The sequence below is a fragment of the Eumetopias jubatus genome, unplaced genomic scaffold (genome assembly GCF_037043125.1).
Source record: "Eumetopias jubatus isolate StellerSeaLion01/CBP00866 unplaced genomic scaffold, mEumJub1_p1.0 scaffold_3, whole genome shotgun sequence".
Taxonomy (NCBI): Eukaryota; Metazoa; Chordata; class Mammalia; order Carnivora; family Otariidae; genus Eumetopias; species Eumetopias jubatus.
Window position 1 is genome coordinate 26,924,800 of NW_028274809.1, and position 23,376 is coordinate 26,948,175.

General features: G+C 35.9%; 1 protein-coding gene across 1 annotated transcript; it reads left to right on the forward strand.

Annotated features, from left to right (window-relative positions):
* The first annotated feature begins 667 nt into the window (after positions 1–667).
* MYL1 (myosin light chain 1) lies at positions 668–22,984 on the forward strand. The gene is made up of 6 exons (XM_028112131.2): positions 668–796; positions 13,847–13,874; positions 17,867–18,010; positions 20,034–20,207; positions 20,662–20,739; positions 22,956–22,984. Exons 1-6 carry the CDS (start codon positions 668–670, stop codon positions 22,982–22,984), a joined length of 582 nt encoding a protein of 193 aa, XP_027967932.1.
* The last annotated feature ends 392 nt before the right edge of the window (positions 22,985–23,376 follow it).

Here is a 23,376-nt window from a genome sequence, read left to right on the forward strand (position 1 = left end):
GGGAAAGCACTTTAATATTTGATGGTCTTTCCTTATACGTCTGCTTTTTATTTTTAAACACCACCACCTCTTTGCTGACCAACAACTTCTTGCAAATTATGGCAAGGGTGGGGGAGGAGCATGAGCAAAGGAGTTGAGTGAAAGTTGGTGATACTCCCTGCCAAAATTCCAAGTTGAAATCAAATCCTTCGGTAAAGTTTCTTAGGCATGAAAACAAGAAAAGATTTACAAATTCAGCAGAACTGTAATTCTACCAAGAAAAAGTATCAGTCAATCTACTTGACTGTCACCAAAGGATCTGAAGCTGGCTTTGTGATACTTCTTTCTCCTTTATATATGGAGGTGGGGGGGGGAGGCAAGAGGAGTTAAAAAAAAAAAATTGATGAAGCCCTGACCCTTAAGATTCCATTTATAGTCCGAGCCTGAATGCCATCCCCCTTGACTAGCGAACTGTCCAATCCAGCCGCATGTGTCAAGATTCTATTAGGCACTAAGTGAAATATATATGCATGCCCTTATACCATTTAACACTCTGGGTCCACCTTCAAAACACTGGGCTGTGGATCAACTGAAGCACCACTCCTCTTCCAAGACTCATTTTGACAGGTTCTTTTGCAGGTGCTCTCTTTCTTTCTTTCTTTCTTTTTAACCCATTGTTTTTAACAAAATGGCACCAAAGAAGGATGTGAAGAAACCTGCTGCTGCTGCTGCTGCCCCAGCCCCAGCCCCAGCACCTGCACCTGCACCTGCCCCAGCCAAACCCAAAGAAGAAAAAATTGACCTCTCTGCCATTAAGGTAACTAAAGAGGTGAACGGTTTGGTCACTGAAACATCTTTCAACAGTAGGAAACTCTAGGAACTTGCAAAGGGGTATATTTTTCATTGAGAGAGACAGCGTTACTACATGGACTGGTAGATTGGGGGAGAAAAGAATCCTGATTAAAAAATAAATAAACTCTAGCATATAATTTCATTCCAATGAATATGATAGTGTCTGTGGAACCTGTATTTGCTCTCATTTTTTGTTCTCTGGTTTTCTTTTTTCCCCTAAATGGTCAGAGTGCAATTTAGGGACAAAGTGTGTAAGTGCAAAGGTGTTTTACCAATACTTACACCAGTGTTTTATTTTGTTTCGTTTTGTTTCATCTTGTTTCATTTGAAACAAAATCTCTGTAGAAACTGGATCCCTTACCTTAATGCTACATCAAAAGGAAATTTTCCGCCCCTACTTGTTTCCAAAAGTTTAAAAACAGCTGATGACCCAGTTGTCCTGGCTGTATTTATTTGACAGCGGCTTTATTTCATCTGAAAAAGAGAAGATTTTTGCAACTCAAGTTAATTCCCCCTTCAGCTTTGCTTAATAAAATTTGATACAACACTAAATTAGATCTCAGTGAAGACAATTATGCACTCAAGTGTTTCAGTGACTCTAACTGTCATCTTGTTTATTTATATACAGTATTTAATTCAGAATGTGTGAGATGCTTCTAAATGAAACTAATCCCCCAAATACGATAAAACTTGTTATATGGCTTTTAGCTTATGTCTTTGAGCTATTGTATATTGATCTTAAACTAAGGAGAATGTGATTGATTTTTGTGTCAACACTTGGCTGTGATCAAAGTTCTCAACTGCCAAAAGATTACCTGCTTATGGTAAAATGATGTAGTGGATGTGCTTGTTACCTCTCAGTGATGTGATCCCTCAAACATGCACCTTCTCCTCCTTCACTGGGGCTGGATTGGTCTGAATGACATTTTGAAAATCTTTATCTAATGAACTCTGCCTTATATGGAAAACTAACAGGCTAAAGGGCCTTATTAGGTGATCTTCTCTCTTAAGCCAAAAGTTCTGTACATAGTAAATCTAAATTTTGCTAACTTAATACTATTTAATTGCAAAGACAAAGCTGGCCTATAAATAAACATTTCATTGAGTAATTTAGTATAATCACAGATTTTAAAAAATACTTCTGACATAAATACTGCATTGGACCACCCTTAGATATATGTGGTGACATTAAATGAATACATCCATAATTTTTGTAGCATTCTGGTTAAACATGAAATTTTATGTTCCAAAGTAGGAGTGGATTGTGAAATATTTTATCTTGAGTGTGTAGGTACCTAAAGTCATATTTGAAAAAAGCTGGTCAGAGAATCTAATATTGGTTAGGAACTATTCTTAATGAATATCCACTTAGGAGGAGAAATGCATGTCAGATCTTCTAATGAATGGTTTTCTACCTAAAAGACTGCATATAATTCATTAAGAGGAAAACAAATTTTTCAACTCCAGCAATTCTAGTTAATGTATCTTTATAGATGCACACTGACTACATTATATAATGAACGTGATTACGGCCATGACAATAATTCCAATCATCGGTATTTTTTGACTCTCCACTTTATCCTAAGAGTAGAGGTATGAATCAGTGTCAAAGCTATTCCTCTGTATTTATTGTGATTTATAAGACAATATTACCTCTTTGCATCTAGGATTACAAGTATCTGGGGGAGAAAAATGTGCCTTCTTAAGAAGAAAAGGAAATATCCCACTAATGAATATAGGCATTAATTTTCTTCCCTGAAGAAATACAAAATGACTGACTGAATGAATGAATAAGTAAATTTATTTATTCATTTATTTACTTTGGCAGTAAGAAAACTCCAAGAAAAGACAAAATATCACTTAAAATTAAACTGATTAGTTGTTCACAGCAGAGAAGTGATGATGCTCTTTTAAATCTTGAAAAACTGGTTTATCCTTTCATCTATATGTTGAATTAATGCCAATACAACTAAGGTAGCAAGCACAACTACGAAAAAGAAAAAATACTCTTAGAACGTCTCTGCAGTGATGAGGTGTGTTCCATCTTCACTAGTTCATTACAAAACGAGAGATGGGATGGATCCTGATAAGGATGCAAACCAAAAAGTAGCAATTAAATGAATCTAGAAGAAACAGGAGGAATTTAACCTTTATGTTTCATTCAGAGAGCCTACTCCTAATAGAGAGAAAATGAAAAGAACAAGATTGAAACTAACATAATTTTGTAAAGGAATTTTAAATGCTTTCAATGATTTACATTCATCAATATGAAATCAGTGCACATTTATAGGTATTATAACCAACGAATGTGGTACAACTTGAGAACTATATAAAATTTAATTTCATCCCAGTAGGTAACAAGGCTAATTAAAATGTACATTAAAACATTTCATATTATGATGCTTTTAATCACTTAATGATGTTTCTAGATATATTACCTCATATAAGTTACAAATTTTTTTCAAGCAGAGAAAATGAACTCTAAAGAAATTAATAGAGCTGTTATATGTGTTCATTAACTTTCTGAAAACTTGATAAAGAACAAAACTTAATTGGATTTTAAACTTTCTTTCATAAATCATATAAGATTAGAAATCCGGCAGTCCTCATCAGAAGGAATGAGATCTTGCCATTTGCAATGACGTGGATGGAACTGGAAGGTGTTATGCTGAGTGAAATAAGTCAATCAGAGAAAGACACGTATCATATGACCTCAATGATATGAGGAATTCTTAATCTCAGGAAACAAACTGAGGGTTGCTGGAGTGGTGGGGGGGTGGGATGGATGGGGTGGCTGGGTGATAGACATTGGGGAGGGTATGTGCTATAGTGAGCGCTGTGAATTGTGCAAGACTGTTGAATCACAGATCTGTACTTCTGAAACAAATAATGCAATATATGTTAAGAAAAAAAAGAAGAAGAAGATAGCAGGAGGGGAAGAATGAAGGGGGGGAAATCGGAGGGGGAGACGAACCATGAGAGATGATGGACTCTGAAAAACAAACTGAGGGTTCTAGAGGGGTGGGGGGTGGGAGGATGGGTTAGCCTGGTGATGGGTATTAAAGAGGGCACGTTCTGCGTGGAGCACTGGGTGTTATGCACAAACAATGAATCATGGAACACTACATCAAAAACTAATGATGTAATGTATGGTGATTAACATAACAATAAAAAATTTTAAAAAAAGAAATCTGGTTGTCCTTTAGACTTTGAGTAATGCTAACGTGTAAGAATAACTATCTCTGTGTAGGACTACAGGCATAGGAATAGTAATATTTAATTCCTCAATACTATTCCTAGCTAATATCTATGTTCTACCATATAATATACCATATTTATCAGCCATAAAGTTAACTCCCCTTAAACTCTGAACAATCTTTAATATTGTTAATTAGTTTTATCAATTTCTGTAATGTGCTTTCCAACCTGATTTCCTAGTTTGTTGGTTATTTAGAACATTTGTTCAGTTGTTCTAACACAAAAACTTTGATATTCATGGAGGGAATGCTTACCTGATGTCCTATGCTCATGAATGTTCTATGAGTACCCTTTTCAAAAAACACAAAACTGCTGATATTTGAACATTAAAGTTGCTGTCCTGGGTGGTTCTAAGCACTCTTTGCTTTCAGAGAGCTGACACTTCCAACAATGATGCCCAGGCTAAAGAACACTGCCTGACAGAATCTCAAGTGTAAGACTTAAAATCCACCATAAGTATAGTTGCAGGTGCAAACATAAGAATTAACACCTGCTGCCCAACACTTCAGCCAAGTGTTGAAATGATGAAAGAAAACAAGTAATGAGATGACTATGTGCCTAGATTTTTAAAAATCTTCAATGTGTAAGTAAATGTTTTGCATGATGCATGCCTTAGTTGATATGCCAGGATTGCTATGAGGTGATGAAACTTTGAATTGTGTCTTTCCTTGTGCTGCTTAAGTTTTAATTCTCACCATATTCACTGTAATTCAATCAGGTCATCTCTGACTAGATACTGCAGGAGAAATTACAAAAAGTGGTAAAGGTACAGAATGCATTGACAGAAACTCATCCGATAACAAATCTCAATAATTTACTGCACAGTTGGGGAGATTTAAGCTTTCAATTTAAGGGGTAATGTGGAAATAGAGCATTCCCAATAAATACATCTATTTACTGATGGGTATTCAGTGGAGGCAAATATTCTGTATACATTTGCAACACCTGACTTGTTCTGGTCCAGGTACAGGATTGTCTGTATTAATCTACAAATTCTTTTTTCTCGGCTCTAATAAGGCTAATACAAACCCAGTCCCACTTTGAAGAATTCTTGGGAAAAATCAAATGATGTCATAGCCCATGAAAGGCTTTGGAAATTATAAAGTTCTTTGTAATATAATAATAAATATTCATTGAGATTTAACTCTGTGCCCTATTATCTTATTTAATCCTCAAAACAGTATATTGAGGTTGTTTTTAGCCTCATTTTGCAAGAAAAGAAACTGAGTCTAATAAGGCTGAGTGCTATGTCCACGATCAAATAACTAGGTGATGGAGCTAGGATTTAACCTCTCAGCCAAATCCAGAGTCAACTGTGGTAATCATATCCTAAACCACCTCCTGTTTATAAAGAGTAAGTTGCTGTTAAGAATGCATGAAGAAGGGGTGCTTGGGTGGTTCAGTCGGCTAAGTGGCTGACTCTTGATTTCAGGTCAGGTCATGATCTCGGGATCCTGGGATAGAGCTCCGCAAAGGGCTCCCCGCTCAGCAGGGAGTCTGCTTGAGGACTCTCTCCCTCTCTCTCTGCTCCTCCTCCCGCTTGCACTCTTTCTCTCTCTCTCAAATAAATAAATAAATCTTAAAAAAAAAAAAAAAGAATGCATGAAGAAAGGGCACCTGGGTGGCCCAGTTGGTTAAGTGTCTGACTCTTGATTTCAACTCAGGTCATGATCTCAGGGTTGTGAGATCAAGCCCCATGTCAGGCTCCACGCTGGGAGTGAAGCCTGCTTGGGATTCTCTCTCTCTCCCACTCTTTTAAAAAAAAAAAAAAAAAACCCTAATGTGTAAAAAAGCCTTTTTTTTATTCTTAAGGATGTGAGGTAGGGTAGATCTCATGTCACCCTGCACAACCCTGTGTAGCCAGTGGAGGGAGTGACAGGCACACATCAGAGCAAGTTCACCTAGACTTTTGACCTTGGCAGTCCACTACTCTGTTCTCCTCACCTCTCCCCTATCTCTGCACCTGTTGCTGAAAGGCTGAGTGTTCTCTCTTACAGCTAGAAGTTGGGAAGACCTAGAAAGACTCTTAGTCACTTTGCTCTAGCTTCCTATAAAAAGTTGTAAATGGAACATGGATTTTTTTTTAAAAGGCTGCTACGAGAGTAGATTAGTAGTTGCCGGGGATGGAGCTAGGGATGGGGCAAATGAGTGAAGGTGGTCAGAGGGTACAAACTTCCAGTTATAAGATGAATAGGTTCTGGAATCTAATATACAACATAATTACTATAGTTAACAATACCATATTGTATACCTTAAAGTTGTTAAGAGAGTAGATCTTAAAAGTTCTCACCACATACACACACACACACACACACACACACACACACACACACACACTTTTTTAATTAAAAAAAATGTGACATGATGAATATATCAATTATCCTTATTGTGGTGATCATTTCAGAATATCAAAATCATCACATATCAAATCACATTGTACACCTTAAATTTACACTGTTATATCAATTATATCAAGATAGAGCTGGAGAAAATAAACTATACCAAAGTATTTTTAAATGCTCTTAAATGTAATGAAACAGACAAATTTTTTAAAATAATTTTTGTTTTTTTAATTAAATATACACATACCAAAACTGACCTCCAAATTTTGCCATCGGGCTAATATTCTAACAAAGGTATGGGATCTCTATTTTGTTTACAGATAGATAGCATGATTGAAACTGGGAAGAAATATCAGCCATATATCCTTTAGAGTGATATGTAGAAATATAATACCACATGTATAATGATTAAATCTTAACCTTAACTAGCTTGAGGAAAAGAAGTAGGAAAAGAACACACATCATGAATTTCTGATTAGAAGAAATGGGTGAAAATATTTATAAGTTGTCTCTAAGTTTACTTTATGTAACTTTAAGAGTTTATCATTTTTGAGGCACCTGGGTGGCCCAGTCAAGCGTCCAACTCTTGATCTCAGTTCAGGTCTTGATCTCAAGGTCTTGAGCTCAAGTCCTACACTGGGCTCTACACTGGGTGTGTAGTCTACTTTAAAAAAAAGAGAAAAAAAAAGAAAAGAATTTGTCTTTTTTTTACCCTGGCCTTTCAATAATATGAATTAATTTTTAATACATCTATAATGTAACAAATTGCAGTATCAATCCATTTGCAGTGTGAATATAACCTCAGGAACAAATAAAAAATTATTTGAGACTACCACTAGGTATCAATATCAAGTTTCCACTCTGAAACATCTATGATGTACAAGAAGAGAACAGGTGGAATGGAGTGGGAAAGTACTAAAGGACATTCTGTAACTCTCTAAAATTATATTTTGAATTATACGTAACTGCATAATGTCTTTGCAAAGTAAAATGCAGTTTGGAAAGGAATGGGTATGTTCACCAATTAATAGTGAATAGCTCTTTTAATTGTAAAGATAATGAAATCTTTGCAAGACAAGGAGACCACAAAGTGACAATGCCAAATTTAGACTCTTGACATTTTAATTTTGCAAATGAACCCCCTGGCAAGTTGTCTTTGGAAGACGTTCCATAATTACCCAGCATTAAGCACCATCTGACTCATGGAAATTATGGAAAGGATTATATTTAGTCTGCTGATCCTACAGTTTCTTCTGCTTCTCCTCATACTGAAATACTTTTTGTATGAAAATAAGATCTGCTATAGTTTGTTTCTACATCAACTTCTACAGTTTGTTTCTCACTCCAAATCAGAATTTGGAAGGCAAAAGTTGCAATATACAAGTAGTCATGGCTTTAATTATACTAGTTAAAAATTTAAACTATATGGATGATAAATCCTTGCTCTTCTGGTCATAAATTAATAACAGTGAGTTGAAGCCCGAGGGAAAAAATGTGCCCTAAAGATAAAACCACATCGTATTCAACTGTATATTCCTCCTTCCACTGTGGCAAGTGAAGTCTTTGTACCTAGTAAGTGCCCAATGGTACATTTTCTCTTGTTTCTAAAACATCTGCTTCACTTGAATACAGTATTATGAAATTACATTTTAACCTCTCTTTTTCTAGATTACTTCAAAATAATGTTACTTCTTGAATTTTTAAGCACCATGCCCTTTTCCATTAAAAAAGCAAGTTGAGGTAGATTCTACTGTCAAAAGCATGGAAAACTCATAACATTGCAGAACCATAGTAACCCTAGAAATCACACAGTATTCTATATTTGAGGAAGCCATGACCCAGATAAGAGAAGTTATTTAATCAAAAGACACACGCTTTATTATCACAGAACAAAATTCTGCATACCTCAATCCCTGTCTAGTTCTCTCTCCACCATATGAAAAGACCTGAAATCTCTAAAATGGTAATGCCAATATTCATATATCCCTGTGGTCACAAGAGGAACTTTCATTCCAGATAAGTAGGAAAAAGCAGATACTTTTAATTTCTTAAAACACATACACCAAGAATTTTTCTAAGCTCCTATTTTAAAAATAAAAAGAGGAACAAAAACATAACTTGGATTTTTAAATTACAAACAAACGAGTGTACAAAGTGGAGAAGGTACAACTCTTAAATCTTAACTCTATCAATTATTAGCCATAAGAAAGCTAATGAAAAATCTGAAAAAGTATAGACTTAGGTCACATTTTTAAATTTTTATTAAAATTCACTTAGGCTTCTCATTAATTCTTGTAGGTGTGAATTGTGTTATTTTAAATAATTCAGCATTTGCTCTAATGTGACCAAATTCAGTTTTGACTAGTCCACACTTTCTGAGCACAGAGTTACTCATTTCCCCTTCTGTTCAGATCAATGTATCTGGTACAGCCGTCTATTCTCTCTTATATTAGACACGCTGGACTGGTATTGTATTCTTAATTTCTTGTTGTTCTTAATTTCTACTTTTTATAACACATTATAGTCACCAGCCTAAGTATATCCTTTGTTGAGGTAAAAAAAAAAAAAAAAAAAAAACAGATGCAATGAAAAATATTGATCTCCTTTAAATGAAGTGAGTTATTCTGAGGCACAAAACTCTTTATTTCCAAAATGGTATTTCTGCTGGCCTTTTATGGTGAGTCCTGGTAACTCTGAGATTAGAGTGGAAATAAATCATCTAAATTTTCCTTAGGGTTTGCATACATCCTGGGTCTTTAGAGGCCTCTCTGCCTGGCATTAAATTAGAGAACGTGCAGCAATGTTTTCTTGCTTGAATACTGGCCCTGGTGAGATTAACTTCTTTAATTTAGCCTTACCAGTCGTTAGTCTCATTCCATCTTGCAGGGAAGATGAAGTTGTTTAAAGACTATAGTCTGTGTTCCTTCCTAGGGCATTTTCACTTGTATTCAACATCACAGGTCTCCCAGATCCTCCTTAATTATAGCTTTTCTTGTTATGCTAAAGCTTAACATACAGCAATTTCAGAGCCTTTTGATTAAATTCATTTTAACATTTTCCCTATAAATTAATTCCTTCTGTATACCAGAAGCTTTATCTTGTTTTTAATCAGTTAACCAAACATCATGATTACCGATAGAAAAATGAAACATTGCAATAAAAAATCCTTTTCAGTACCAGTAACAGTCAACTACTACTTACCTAAATCCAATACCAAAGAGTACATGAGTCCCAAAAATGTGGAATGTAGTTATTAGACTAACAGTCTAATACAGGTATCAGGCTAAGATGGAAAAGCCCTGTTAAAAAGCAAATCAAGGGTTGGCAAATTAGAATTCCTGATCATAAACTTTATATAAAATGTAAGGAAAGGCTCTGGAAATACAAAGGTACATATACCAGTAATTCAAAACGAGCAATGAGCGTGCCTAGTTGCACGCTTGGCAACTGCTTGGCAGTCCTAGATGCTGGGCGTGTAGCACTGGGGGGAGATCATATGCACCATCTTGCAGAATGGAAGCTCTTTGAAGGAGATGATGAAGTCTCTTCCCTCAGAGAATATAATATTCTAGAGGAGAAGCTCATGTTTGAAGGAGGAACTTACTATACATGTGTCCTAATTTTAATTTATTGCAAATCTGTTGAACTAATATAGGCAAACAAGGTATTTTATAGAGCTATGGGGAATAAAATATAAGAATAAGGCAGAGGCCGCTCTCTAGATGGCAGGAAGAAATTGGGGTGGGCCCATGTCCAATTTGCATCATGGACAAAGGTAAATGGCTTTCAGTAATGCCCTGGGTTTTCCAGAAGTTTACAACCAGGAAGGTTAAACATCTTTCAGTTGGAAGAAAGGAGCTAAGTAAATAGAAAGAAAAGGTCCTTTCAAGAGAAGATTTTATCAGGACTTTGAATATTTAATTTCTAAGAAACAGAGATGAGAGGAGAGCATTCCAGATAGAAGAGACTTAAGTCTCACTTTTAAAACAAACCAAATGATGACACAGCAAACTGAGTCCAAAATCAGCTGACATTTTGTATTTATATCATGCCTTGTTCAAAGAGCTGATTACTTCATCACTACAACACCAAGAAAGAGATGCAAGAGAAACTTTTCATCATTTGTGAGTGTACCAGAGATAAAGTAACATTTCCCATTTAGTCTATGAGCACAGCATTCACGTCTTTTAACTTTTAAACTATAGTTTATTCTCTAGGATGGACTACACTGTAGCCTTTTCTACCGTTGTCAATAACTTGCTTACATGTTTACTTTGATTTTCAATAGGTACAAAAAATCTAAACTCTGGTCTTCTTTGTGGTAAAGATATACAGAAAAAATAGAGTGAAATAGTTTGACAACTGCCTGTTCTTCTATTTTAATAATAGCAAACCTTTACATAATATCCAAGTGGTTAGGAATAGATTATTTATAGCATAAATACAACTTTTAAAATGACTTTCCAGTTTACTCTACAGATTTTATACAAATTGATATTTTATATGAATTTGAGGACACATTTTTCTACTCAAAAAAAAAGAAAAGAAAATGAGCATTCTGTGGGGCACTTTTGATGGCTTGTTTATTTATAGTTATTAATTCTACTAAAGATATATACTGGTTCTCAATATTAATCATAGGGCAATTCAAATTAATGACACAATACATAAATATAATTACAAGACTAAAAAGAACACAAAGAAACATGGTCTGCTCTCATGGCTTTAATTTGGGCATCAAAAATCATGAGACTCCAGGGTTGATGGAGGGAGGTAGGCAAGGGATGGGCTAAATGGGTGATGGGCGTTAAGGAGGGTACTTGTGATGAGCACTGGGTGTTACATGTAAGTGATGACTCGCTAAATTCTATACCTGAAACCAATTTTAGTATATATGTTAACTAACTTGAATTTAAATAAAAACTTGAAGGAAAAAAATCATGAGATTCCAAATTACACAATTATCAAAGGTGACAAATTTCCACCTTTGTCCCTCCCTTCCATTCCCCCTAATAATTTAAAGCACTTAAATTTTTCTATTAGCTTCCATTTCTTATAAACTCTCAAAATGTTTATTTATGAAAATATGTTTTCCTGGGTAGTAATATTTTTTAAATTATGTTTTTAATCCTCATTTTGACCCTATGAGATTTTTTTCACTACTTTTGTAAACTTTGGACAAAAATGATATGAAAAAAAAGTGATATGCATTTAAATATTGATTTCTTCCTAAATGGTTTGAAGGAAAGCTGTAAAGTATTCAACTGTCTAGCAGGGGGAAACTTCATGCTTGGCGTGACCATTCCTTTAAAAACAATTGCTGAGACAGCACTCAAATCAAAATTTATCTCCAACATTCTTTACACCTATAACCTGCTTTAGGTATGTAGAACACCAATAAACATGTCTGAACATCAGTGGACATGCTAGGACTGATCTTTCCTAGTACCACTTTTCACAGTACCATTCTCGGAAGGGAGTTGCCCCCTATTTTCAGGTAAGCTGCCACGAAAACCCATTACCAGCCAATCCCATAGACATCTTTAAAATCCTAAAGTATAAATTGGCATTCAACAGCCCCTGCTTTGTGTCTTTCTGGAGACTGAGGATGGAGGAAAATACCCACCCCTGTGTTAAGAAAGCTAAAGCAGAATGGTGAAAATGGAGCTCCAAACCACCCCTGGCTTAGATACACTCTCTACATCTCAGAGCACAACTTGCAAAAGAGTGGTCTTTAATGAGAGGTTTCAAGAACGGATCACATTGTCACTTGGGTGAACCCTAAGAAACATGAAGAATGTGCATGGCCTTTTCAAGTCCTCTGAACTTTACCACGAGGGACAGAGCTCCAGAGGATGTTCCTTCTATAGTCATTGCCATTTGAAACCCCAAGCTTGTCCCATCCAAAAAATTCCATTAAATATCAAAACTTGCTGACTCGAAGTTTGCAAAGTCCATAATTCACCAAGAGAAGGGGTCAGCCTGAGTGTGAGGGAAATTCTAAGCTCCTCTGCGCTTGAACAAGTAAGACGCTTCTTAAAGGAAGAGGCTCCAAGAGACTGTCTCAGGGATAAAGACCATAAAAGTACTGACAGACTTCAGTCTCATTATGGCTGTCCACTCCTAGGTTCTGGTTGCCTAAAAATAGCCCTCAGGGTACAGAGCCCTCCTTCCCTTTGCCCTAAGAAAGCTAAAGAACTCTCCAAAGGGAGTGGCCATGTGTCTCTGAAACCGGATGCTAGCTGTGAGATCACAGCTTCCCCGGCAATAAAAGGCAGCCTCAGGGAAGGAGGCCCCACTCAGGGACTGGAGCGGCCCTCAGCTCACTCTTCAGCTTTGCCGCTGTTCCGCAGCCCAGAGGCTCTGCCATGGTGGGTCCTAGGAGAAACGGTTTGTCCTTTATAGGAGGATATGAATCGTGCATATGACCTTTTTGAGTAGAAAGGCAGACAGATAAGGAACAGAATTGAGGGGAGAACATATTCGGTATAAGTCTATAGAATCTGCTTTTGCTTTTGGTTGAGGTGGGGTGAGGATAGAAGAGATTAATTCAAGCTATTATGTTAATTGAAAAAATACATCTTACTCCCCAAAGTAGTACTTTATGCTTCACTAACTTTTGCTATATCACATAAGGTTTATTCTATCTAACTGGGGATGGGGGGGAGGGGCAGAAACTGCTAGTATAGCAAAATATTATACCTTTACAAACAGTCTGATGAAGATAACTAAAATTAAGTAAACCACTTCTGACACATCGAGCAAAAACCTACTAGTTAAATAGAAGAAAGAATTAAGGAGATCTTTTTAATGCAGTGTATCTGTATTTCTGAATGCAGGGTATCTGTATTAGACATATCTTAAATACATCACAGGCTACTATATTATTCCAGGAAGTTATTTGACTTAGCATTTGTTAAATCGTTAATTCATTGATGAAGATACAGAGAGATGTTCCCTAACTATCTTTCGCAATAGCTTATTTTTCCTAGATTCGAAAGTATCCTAAGGCAACCTTATTCTATGACACCTACATGTCTTCCTAAAAATCTCAGAACAGCGAGCACTCATCCTTCTGTCAATGCATTTGAAAGAGTACTAGTTGTTTCTTTCTTTCTCCCTCTCTCCCGCCACTGCAGTCCTTCAGTGCTGACCAGATTGCTGGTAAGTGAATTGAGCTTCTCTACTCCACACGTAGGCAGAGCACTGCCTCGTTTCTGAAATATCCCTTATCTCTAAGGCATGTTTCTGCGTGGCTCAACCTGTTAGTGTCCAAGCTATGCCTGAACTCTGAAAAGTTGGCTTACTTTTGGAGCTTACTTTGAAGATTACTCAGGGAATGAGCCTGGATACACTTAAAAATCAGGATATTTTTGTTTGGTTAAAATATTCTTTGTGGTTAATTTTTCTAACAGATCGAGTTCTCTAAGGCACAGCAGGATGGTAAGTTTAAAAGATACAATTGTTAATATGTGCACACTCATAAAGGCGGCATGTGAGAAAACCGACTCCCTCGGGATGAGATTAGCTCTTCCTAATCATCCCCACTGGTGTTGCCACTCTAAATATAAATGCTCGCAATCACTCTAAGTTTTCTCATCGTGAATCCCTTGCTTATAATCAGTAATCAAAGGTTTAAGCAAACAAAAGACAGCTACCATAAAATAGGTCCTTGTATTCACTGATTTCTACATAAAACCATTTTGATACAGTAGCCAATACCATACATATTACCCCAAAAATCCTGGAGATTTTGAACAGCTAATCTGTTCATCAAATCCCTAAAGAAAGATTTGGCAGGTCTGAATTGTTTAATCTAGAAAATAATATTGATTGTGAAACTGCCCAATTACCAGACCTACATAATTTCAATGGTCATGAGTTGAGAGAAGCAGGTGAAGTGGATATAGAATGAAAGTAAATTCGGAGGCAAAGAAGGAGGAGGAGTTTATCATAAAACTGCAAGGAACATTAGACGTCTCCTGGTGTGTCTTTAGAAATACAAGACAAGGCTCTCAAAGAGCTGATAGGACTTGCTCAAGGACCCAAAGCATTATTGACAGGATCAAAGTCTGGTATCAGTTTAAACTAATGAAAAATTTCATAAAAACTGTTACTAACCAGAAGACTTCAAACTCTTCAGATTCAAGAGAACCTGAGCAGTTTCCCTGACACTTCCACTTTTTCTCCCTCGGATCTTTGGATCCAAGAGATCCCACGCCCCCCCAGATAGGTTTGTTCTCTAGAGGCGTAGGGGCGAATGTTTTATGGAGCGGAAGTGGCCCAAGTTCAAAGAAACGGAGACAGAAGTATATCTATAGAAGGGAGAGGGAGAAAAAAATTTGTTGAATGATAGCATATAAATTAGGATATTGGTCATAAAAACTAGTATGTATATATGTTATGATATGTGATATATAATTATAATTATAGGTGCTTAATAAGTACCTATGCAAACACTCGGTTCTCTACCTAAAAAATTCCCCGTTTTCAGTCTGTTTCAATGTCTTAAAATATTCATGTTTGGACATCAATTAAGAAAAAAAGAAGAATATTTGCTGCAGTAGAAACTCACATGTATCTACATCATGGCTGATGGTCTCATGTCAAGAGATTAGGTGATTTGATGGCTCAGAACTCAAGAGCATTTGAAATTATACTACAAAGGACTGGTGGTTTTTATCATTTGTTTGACTCTTAATGCATTTTTAACTAGTGATGCTGCTACATTATCAGCTACTGCAACCCAGTCCTCTTAAAAAATCTCATTTACAGTGTCATTTTGACCAAACTCTGGTGGGACAAAGCAACAGAAGACTTAAAAACCCCCGCAGGGACAGGACTTCCTGTTGACCCTTAAACCCATAGCTACACACATGAACTAGGTTTTAGGTATAGAGGTTCAGGAAATGTTGGTGTGGTGGACTGGTTTTCTCTTGCCAGGAAAAAAGATGGAAGCATTTGAAATTTAAATGGAAACACAATGCTTTCAGAAACGAATGAAAACTTCCTTCATTTCCTTCCTTGTTCAGTGATTAAAGAGTTTTGGTCATGGCTGCTCTGTTTGAAGGTATCACAGGTTGCAAGGAAAGAAAAAAGAAAACAAAACAAAAATTATTCACATTCTAAAGGTCTACGTCCTGTGCTCTCTAGTAGAGTTGCCACTTGGCCACATGTGGCTATTTAAACTTAAATTTTAATTACTTAAAAATAAATACATTTAAAAAGCTATTTTCTCAGGTGCACTAGTCATATTTCAGCGCTCAGGGGCCACAGGTGGTTTTTTGAGTAGCCCCAAAATAGAACATTTTGATTGTCATAAAAAGGTCTAGAACAGTGTTGGTCTAGCCCAGGGGCTGTCAATTTTTTTTTTGTAAAGGGCCAAATTGTCAATATGTTAGGGTTTATTGGGAGTACAGTCTCTGTGAAAACAACTCAACTCCATCGCTGAGGTTTAAAAACAGCCATAAATAATACATAAATGTATTATAGGCTGTATTCCAATCCCGCTTTATTTTACAAAAAGAGGTGCGCAGCCTGTAGGCAGTAGTTTGCTAATCCATTATTCTAGACTCTTTAAGAGAATAAATCTTAAAAATCTGAGGTAGGAAGAGCAGTATCTTTCTGTCCTAGGTGGTTAAATCAACAAAGGGTTAATGCCAGAGAGATTCTATTACAGCCCATAAAATCCTATTTCTATATCAGCTTCTGACCAGGGTAATAGTGAGCCCTCTGAGCAATCTGCATGAAAGCCTGGAGCCAATAACAAGAATAGTTCAGTTTCACATGTCCCTTAGAAAGACGAAAAATAATATTTGACTAATGACCCCACTGTGCCTACAGCATGCTTTTTAGTTTAGGGGAATGATCTGTTACAGTCAAATTGCACAGAATCTGAAGGGGAAATTTTAGCAAACAATGGCGACATGATCTATAGTTGATTGTGAATATAATGTCTGGTGCAACCTTAGATCAGGGGATGGATGGATGATAAAATAGGGTACTTTGCTGAGTAATCTATCTAGATGGCATCTTTTGATCTGAGGTCACTAATGGCCCAAATACACTTCTTTCAGCTCTACCAATTCCTTCACAAATGGTTTTTTGAGTGTTGCTAGGATTAACTCCAACAAGTTGCCATCAGTACTTTTGGGTTCCCCAGAAAATTTAATTATATTATGTTTAGAAGTTTCAGTTAAAATGTCATTTCTGGCCCCTTAATCCATAGTACTACCCTTTTCTGGGTTTTTTGGTATACACTTCTTAATTGTGAAAGGCCAAAATAGCTCCACCAACAGAGAATGACAAAATTTAGGGAAAGTTAGCAATAGAGTGATTGTGATAAAAATAGACAACACTTTAAAAATATGTACTTACATGTACACACATATAAGTACAAATTGACCTAGAAAAATCTGAATAAAATTGGTGGAGTCTATCAATGTGAACATTCTGGTTGTGATAGTATACTATAACTTTGCAAAATGTTACTATTGGGGAAAACTAGACAGAGTATTTAAGAGATCTCTCTGTATTTTTTCTTAAAATTACCTGTGAACTTACAATTATCTACATAAAATTTTAATTAAAAAATGTATACTTAAATTCTAAAGCTAATATAGCAATATGTTGTCATATGTATTATCTGAAGATGAGTAAAGTTTAAAAATATTATCATAGTGATAGATCCAAACAAATATTTCTCCTTCCAAACTGATTATACTAGGAGCCTATTAAAGTCAGACACTGGTTAAATGACACTCTAGAACTTAAAGGTTTGTTTCACCTTTCTAATTTTTTTTCCTGAAAAATGAAGTTGCACCTGAAGATAACTAGTCAAGGGGAGAGTCTAGGAAATTTGTGCTTCAAGAGGAGGTTTTTCTAAATAATTTGAGAAATCTGGATTAACCTCATGTAACACATCCCTGATTGAAAATTTGTTTTCTTGAAATTTTATTAACTTTCTTAATTATGAGGAGTTCTTAAGATTTCTCAAGACCTAAAAAAAAAAAAAAAAAAAAAAAGATTTCTCAAGACCTCAGAATTTCTTAACCCAATCCTGCTTCCCAGGCAGATGAAGGACATATGAATAAATATGACAAGGAGCTTCAATTTCCATATCTGATTAATAATAATATATGATTTGAAGTTGGAAATGCTGTTTTAAAGCAGTCCAAAAAAGAAATGTCAAAAAGGATTGCCAATGGCAGTTTGAGCTAAGAAAAGGGAGAGTCCAAAGACAACTTAAGTGGTCACAAAAGTTGAGAAACAGAGGAGAGTATGAACTGGATTCTTGATGGTAGATTGGAGATTTGTAAGTGGTTACAAAAGTTGAAAAACAGAGGAGAGTGTGAACCGGATCCTTGATGAAGTTAGAGGTAATTTATAGTTCTGAAGGAGAAAAAAAGCACCCTAATGCTTCTTGCTTCTTGCAGAATTCAAGGAGGCGTTCCTCCTGTTTGACAGAACAGGTGAATGTAAGATCACCTTAAGCCAGGTCGGTGATGTCCTTCGAGCTCTGGGCACAAATCCCACCAATGCGGAAGTCAAGAAGGTGCTGGGAAATCCCAGCAATGAAGGTAACCAAGCAGCTGGGAAGCAAGCTCACACACGCACATGAGAGAGATAGAGAGACAGAGAGAGAGAGAGAGAGAGCGTGCATGTATGTAAGAGAAAGAGAATTTATTGAGAAATAAGATCCACAGAATAGAGTTTAATTTGCTCTTGGTGGTAAGTGTGCCTCTTGGCTGTCTAGAGTCTCAGTTTTTTCCTCATAAAATAAGTTAACCTTCCTCTGAGAATTTGTAAGCATGATAAAATTTCATGCTAATGAAATAATACCTAAAGCTAACATCGTCATCATCATCATCCTACCTAATGTTCATAATTTAAAGGTTAATGAATAATATCCATATCCGCACATTTTTCTCAAAACTTCAAAGGCAAAAACACATTTTGACAAAGGTGTTAAATATGGCTAAAACACAATATACTTTGTAAGCAACTCAGTAAAGCAATTCACTGGCAAAAGCTGTGGAAATAAAATCCCAGTGCTCTCAGGAGGTTGAAAATACTTGCTGACTTTGCCCAGTGCTCTGTCTGTGACCATCTTAAAAGTAACTCAGCTCTCCTAATTAAGAATCAACAGAATGTCACCATAATAAGAGTATTTTCTATTTCCAAAGACTTACAAGAAGACTTAAAAATCTAAGCCCAAACCTATAACCCCTGCAAGCAAATCCTGCAACAAAAGACTGAGATATGTAAGTGGCACCATCATAGAAGTCATTTGCTCGATACAGTAATCCAGTTATCAGTCTGGAACGAGAAAAAATTTTTCTCATCCCAATGGTTCATGGCAAAGGGTAATAGTCTATTGGAGAATACCACCCTGAACAAAAGACATGAGACAACACTGAAATTTTTTCAAGTAGATATTTGGGCTGTTTATCTTTGCCATGAGGGAAAAAAAAAAGGGGAAAGCAAAAAGCAAATAATCTCATTTTTCTCTTGATAACTGAGAAGACTATGCTCCTTTGTTACCAAAGTGGGAAGGAGTAGATTTGATTTCAAGCAAACCTACCTCTCAATCAGTCTCCTGGAATTTTTCTCAAACTTCATTTTCTTTAGAGGAAAATGTCCAGGTAAATCATGTAAAAGGTAGCTGAGAGCATGAGATAAAGTGAGAGAACAATAGCTAGATCTTATTCTGTAGATGCCACTTTCTAACTTACCAAAACATCCATCTTCTTTAGAATTATTAGGTAAATGTTCATTTAGTCAGTGTTCAAGTTTGATCTTTTTAATATTATTCCATTTTTATTCTATGAGGAAAGACTAGTAAAAGGGAATTTTAATTTTAGGGTTACTTAACTTTATCCATTCACATCATCTGGATAGTCTGTTTGATACTTTTGTTGTGAATGCAATTTACCTTACCATACTGAAGAAAACCTTACCATCCCCAGACCTCTAAACTGCAAAGAAGTCAGGAGATCACAAGGAATTTGACATACACACTCTCTTCATAGGCTTCTTTTTAAAGTTACTTAAAATTTAAGGAAATTGTAGGTTCTACAAAAGCTCAGGACAAAGGAGGCATATATTTTAAGTTAAGTTTTACTGTATTTATATGCTAATGGGTTTGTTGTATCAGTATATTTTTTGCATTGCTTCTCTGGCATTTATAGAAAATATTAAATTGACCATACTAATAAAAAGTAGCTAACACTTACTGAGCACTCAGTTTATCCCAGGTATTATAATATATTTTGCAGGTATTATCTCATTCAGTGCTCACACTAACACTATGAGGAATCTCTGTTTTACAGGTGAAAAAGTTGAGGTACAAAAGGATGAAGAAAGTTGTCCATGATCACATAGTTGTAAATGGTGGATTGGGGATAAAAGCTTAAGCACAAGGACTCCAGAGCTCATGTTATTAGCTATTACCAATTTTTTGTCATCAGCAATTTACCAACTGAAATTTCAGCTATATGAAGATATTTTAGATCTTCTGGAATGAACTCTCAAGTTTAATTTGTGATTCAGAAATGACATTTTATCATAGCTAATAACTCTCTCAATTGCAATTTCTTCCAGAGATGAATGCCAAGAAAATTGAGTTTGAACAATTTCTGCCCATGATGCAAGCTATTTCCAACAACAAGGACCAGGGCACTTATGAAGACTTTGTTGAGGGTCTGCGTGTCTTTGACAAGGAGGGCAACGGCACAGTCATGGGCGCTGAACTCCGCCATGTTTTAGCCACATTGGGTAAGGAAAATTTATTTCAATGGACTTAATAGGACAGCATATATAGGAAAGAGCATGATTAGGGTGATCAAGTTCTAACAAAACAGGTAAGGGGTAAAGCTACAAGATGAAACAGAATAATCAAAAATTAATGACCATTTCCATTGGCCTCAGTCTCAATGAGTTTGTTTGGGGGAAATGGTAACTTAAGTTACTAGTAATGAATAAGTAAAGCAAAGCATCGTAGTTCTTATAGGATAGAGTTTTGATGATCAGGGATAATATGTATTTAATTCATTCACTTAAAAACAATTCATTGACAATATACTAAGTACCAGAGGAACAGGATGGGCTTGATTTCTGTCCTCCAAGAGCTTAATCATAGTCTCCAGAAACCCAAAACTGATCACTTATGATGGAATTTAGAAAATATCCCCTGGCCTTCTTTCTGAGCAAAGAGTTTTTGTTTCATCAGGTGAAAAAATGAAAGAGGAGGAAGTGGAAGCCCTGATGGCGGGTCAAGAAGACTCCAATGGCTGCATCAACTATGAAGGTACGATCTCATGTGCTTGGCGCTCACCGCAACTCTTAACAGATTGCATTGTTGATGGACTCCTTGTGAGCTTAAAATAACTTTTTTGTCTTTGCTTCTCTCATTGAACATACTCATGTTTTTTTTATTATTATCAATTATACAATAACTCTAAGAATCTGACTGTATACCTAAGATTTTTATTCCAGTGGGCTTTGACACGCCTATGCATTGTGATACAGCTTACAATGTGTTTTCACATGTATTTTTTTCTCTCTAGATCTTTATAAAATCTCTGTAAGATAGACAGGTTTTGTGTCTGAATGAAGTGTAATAAAATATAAAAGTTGGAGAGATCTCAAAATCCTTTACAGCAAGCAATTATGAAAATGAGGAAGCTGAGGGCCAAAGAGCTCTAGTTACTGAGTGAAGATCACATCATAAATGGAAGGGCTGGTGCTAAAATTTCATTGTTCTTCTTGTCTGGTGTTTTTGCTGAAATCAAAGTCATCTCATGGCTGACTATCTATGTCCTGCTACCAATTTACAGCAGCTTCACCTCGGGGGTCTGAAAAACAACACACCCCACAAAATAAAGATGCAAAATAAAATTACATGATGTAATCTGTAAATTTTAAAGTTTCCAGTAAAATTGAGAAACTTATCTATCCTCCCAAAAACACTAACCTGGCCACTTTTCAACAAAGCTATGCTGATAGCTTTGATGTAAATGTAGACTTATGAAGTCTAATGACTTGGGAAAAAGTAAGAAAAGCAGAGAGAAGAGAGGAAAGGAAAGGAGGGAGGAGGAAAGAAGAGGAGAGGATGGAAGAAAAGGAAAGCAGTCAGCCAAGCACATCTTCACTGACAACCTTGATTAAACTTCACTTTTTTCCCATAAACAACGTTTTACATTTGGTTATTGCCATAAATACATTACATAAAAGAAGAATCATTCAATAAATATTGTTTGGACAAGTGAAGAGTCATCTAGAAAATAAAGTCAGATCTGGATCCCATACCAGAATAAATTTCAAACGGTTCAAAAATTTAAACGTAAGAGCTGAAAGCATAAAAGCCATGGACAAATTATTTTATAACTTTGAGAGTGAGAAGGTGTTTCTAGCGCTGATAAAAACCCAGAAGGCATTACAAGTTTTGATAAATGCAACCACATAATTTTTTTTTAAATCCATATGGCAAAAGCCACCAGAAGCAAAGTCAAAAGACAAATAGCAAACCATAAAAAAAGTAATCAGTATCAGCAAAAGCTCATTTTCCTAATTAAAACAAAAACTACTGCAAATTAACAAAAAGACTACAACCCAATAGAAAAATTAACAAGTACATAAACAATTCACAGAGAAAGAAATAAAAAATATCTATCAATATAATATGCTAAACTTCACTACTAATAAAAGAAATGCAGATTAACACTACATGGAGATACCATTTTTCAATAAGATGACTGCCAAAGATTAAAAGTTTGACAACACTTTGGGTTGGGGAGAGTGTGTGAAAACAGGTAATCTCATGCATTCCTGTTGGGAATGTCAATCATTAACACCCTGATACAGTGATGTAGTATTAATAATCCGAGCAAATCCACATCATGGGATGTGGTTTTTTAGATATACCTGCACTCAAGTGAAATGAGTGATACGTGGTTATTCATTACTGTGTTGTTGGTAAATATTTGAACAATTTAATGTCCACCAATATAGGATGTATCAAAGAGATTGTGGTATATCTACAAGATGAAATTCCCTACAGTGCCCCCAAAATAATGATACCTCTTGTTTACGGTCATTCAGTGAGAAAAGCAAATGCAAAAGAGTTTGTAGAGTATGCCACCATTAGGGTGAAAAAGAGTTTTAGAAACAGATATTTGTATTTTCTTATATATGTATAATAGCTCCACCAACTTTGCCGTAAAGAGAAACTAGGTAGATGGGAGACAGTGGTGAGGAACATTTTGTTTTTGTTATAAGCTCTTTCATACTCTAAAGAAAACTTTTAACCATGTGAATGTACCACTTCTTCCAAAAACAAATGAAATTTACAAAGTCAAGAGAAAAGCTATGAATCCAGGATGAAGAATTGTGGACTGTACCAAGCTTAAAACAATAAATGCTCCTACTATCGCTGAGAAAAATTAGATTGAACTTACTTGCTAAATCTCTCTTTCATTAAACTTGATGGTCTTCTAACTTAAACTGTCTGTATTATGCCCACAGCTTTTGTCAAACATATCATGTCCAATTAAATGGAGCTCTCAAGGTAAATATTTTGCTTTTTATTATATAAGGCTTTCTCGATATTGTGTTTTTAAAAAATTCAACAGCTTCACTTTATATGCTGTAAACATAATTAGTATTAGTTCTTAGTTAAGATTTATTTATATTAACCAGAAAATATCAACTCTTTTCAACCCATCTCAACTCCTGAAATGGGTTACTTGGAAATAGAGCATTTTGGGGGGGCGCCTGGGTGGCTCAGTTGGTTAAACGTCTGCCTTCAGTTCAGGTCATGATCCCAGGGTCCTGAGATTGAGCCCCTCATCGGGCTCCATACTCAGCAAGGAGCCTGCTGCTCCCCCTGCTTGTGCACTCTCTCTCTCTCTCTCTCTTGCTGTCTCTCAAATAAATAAATAAAATC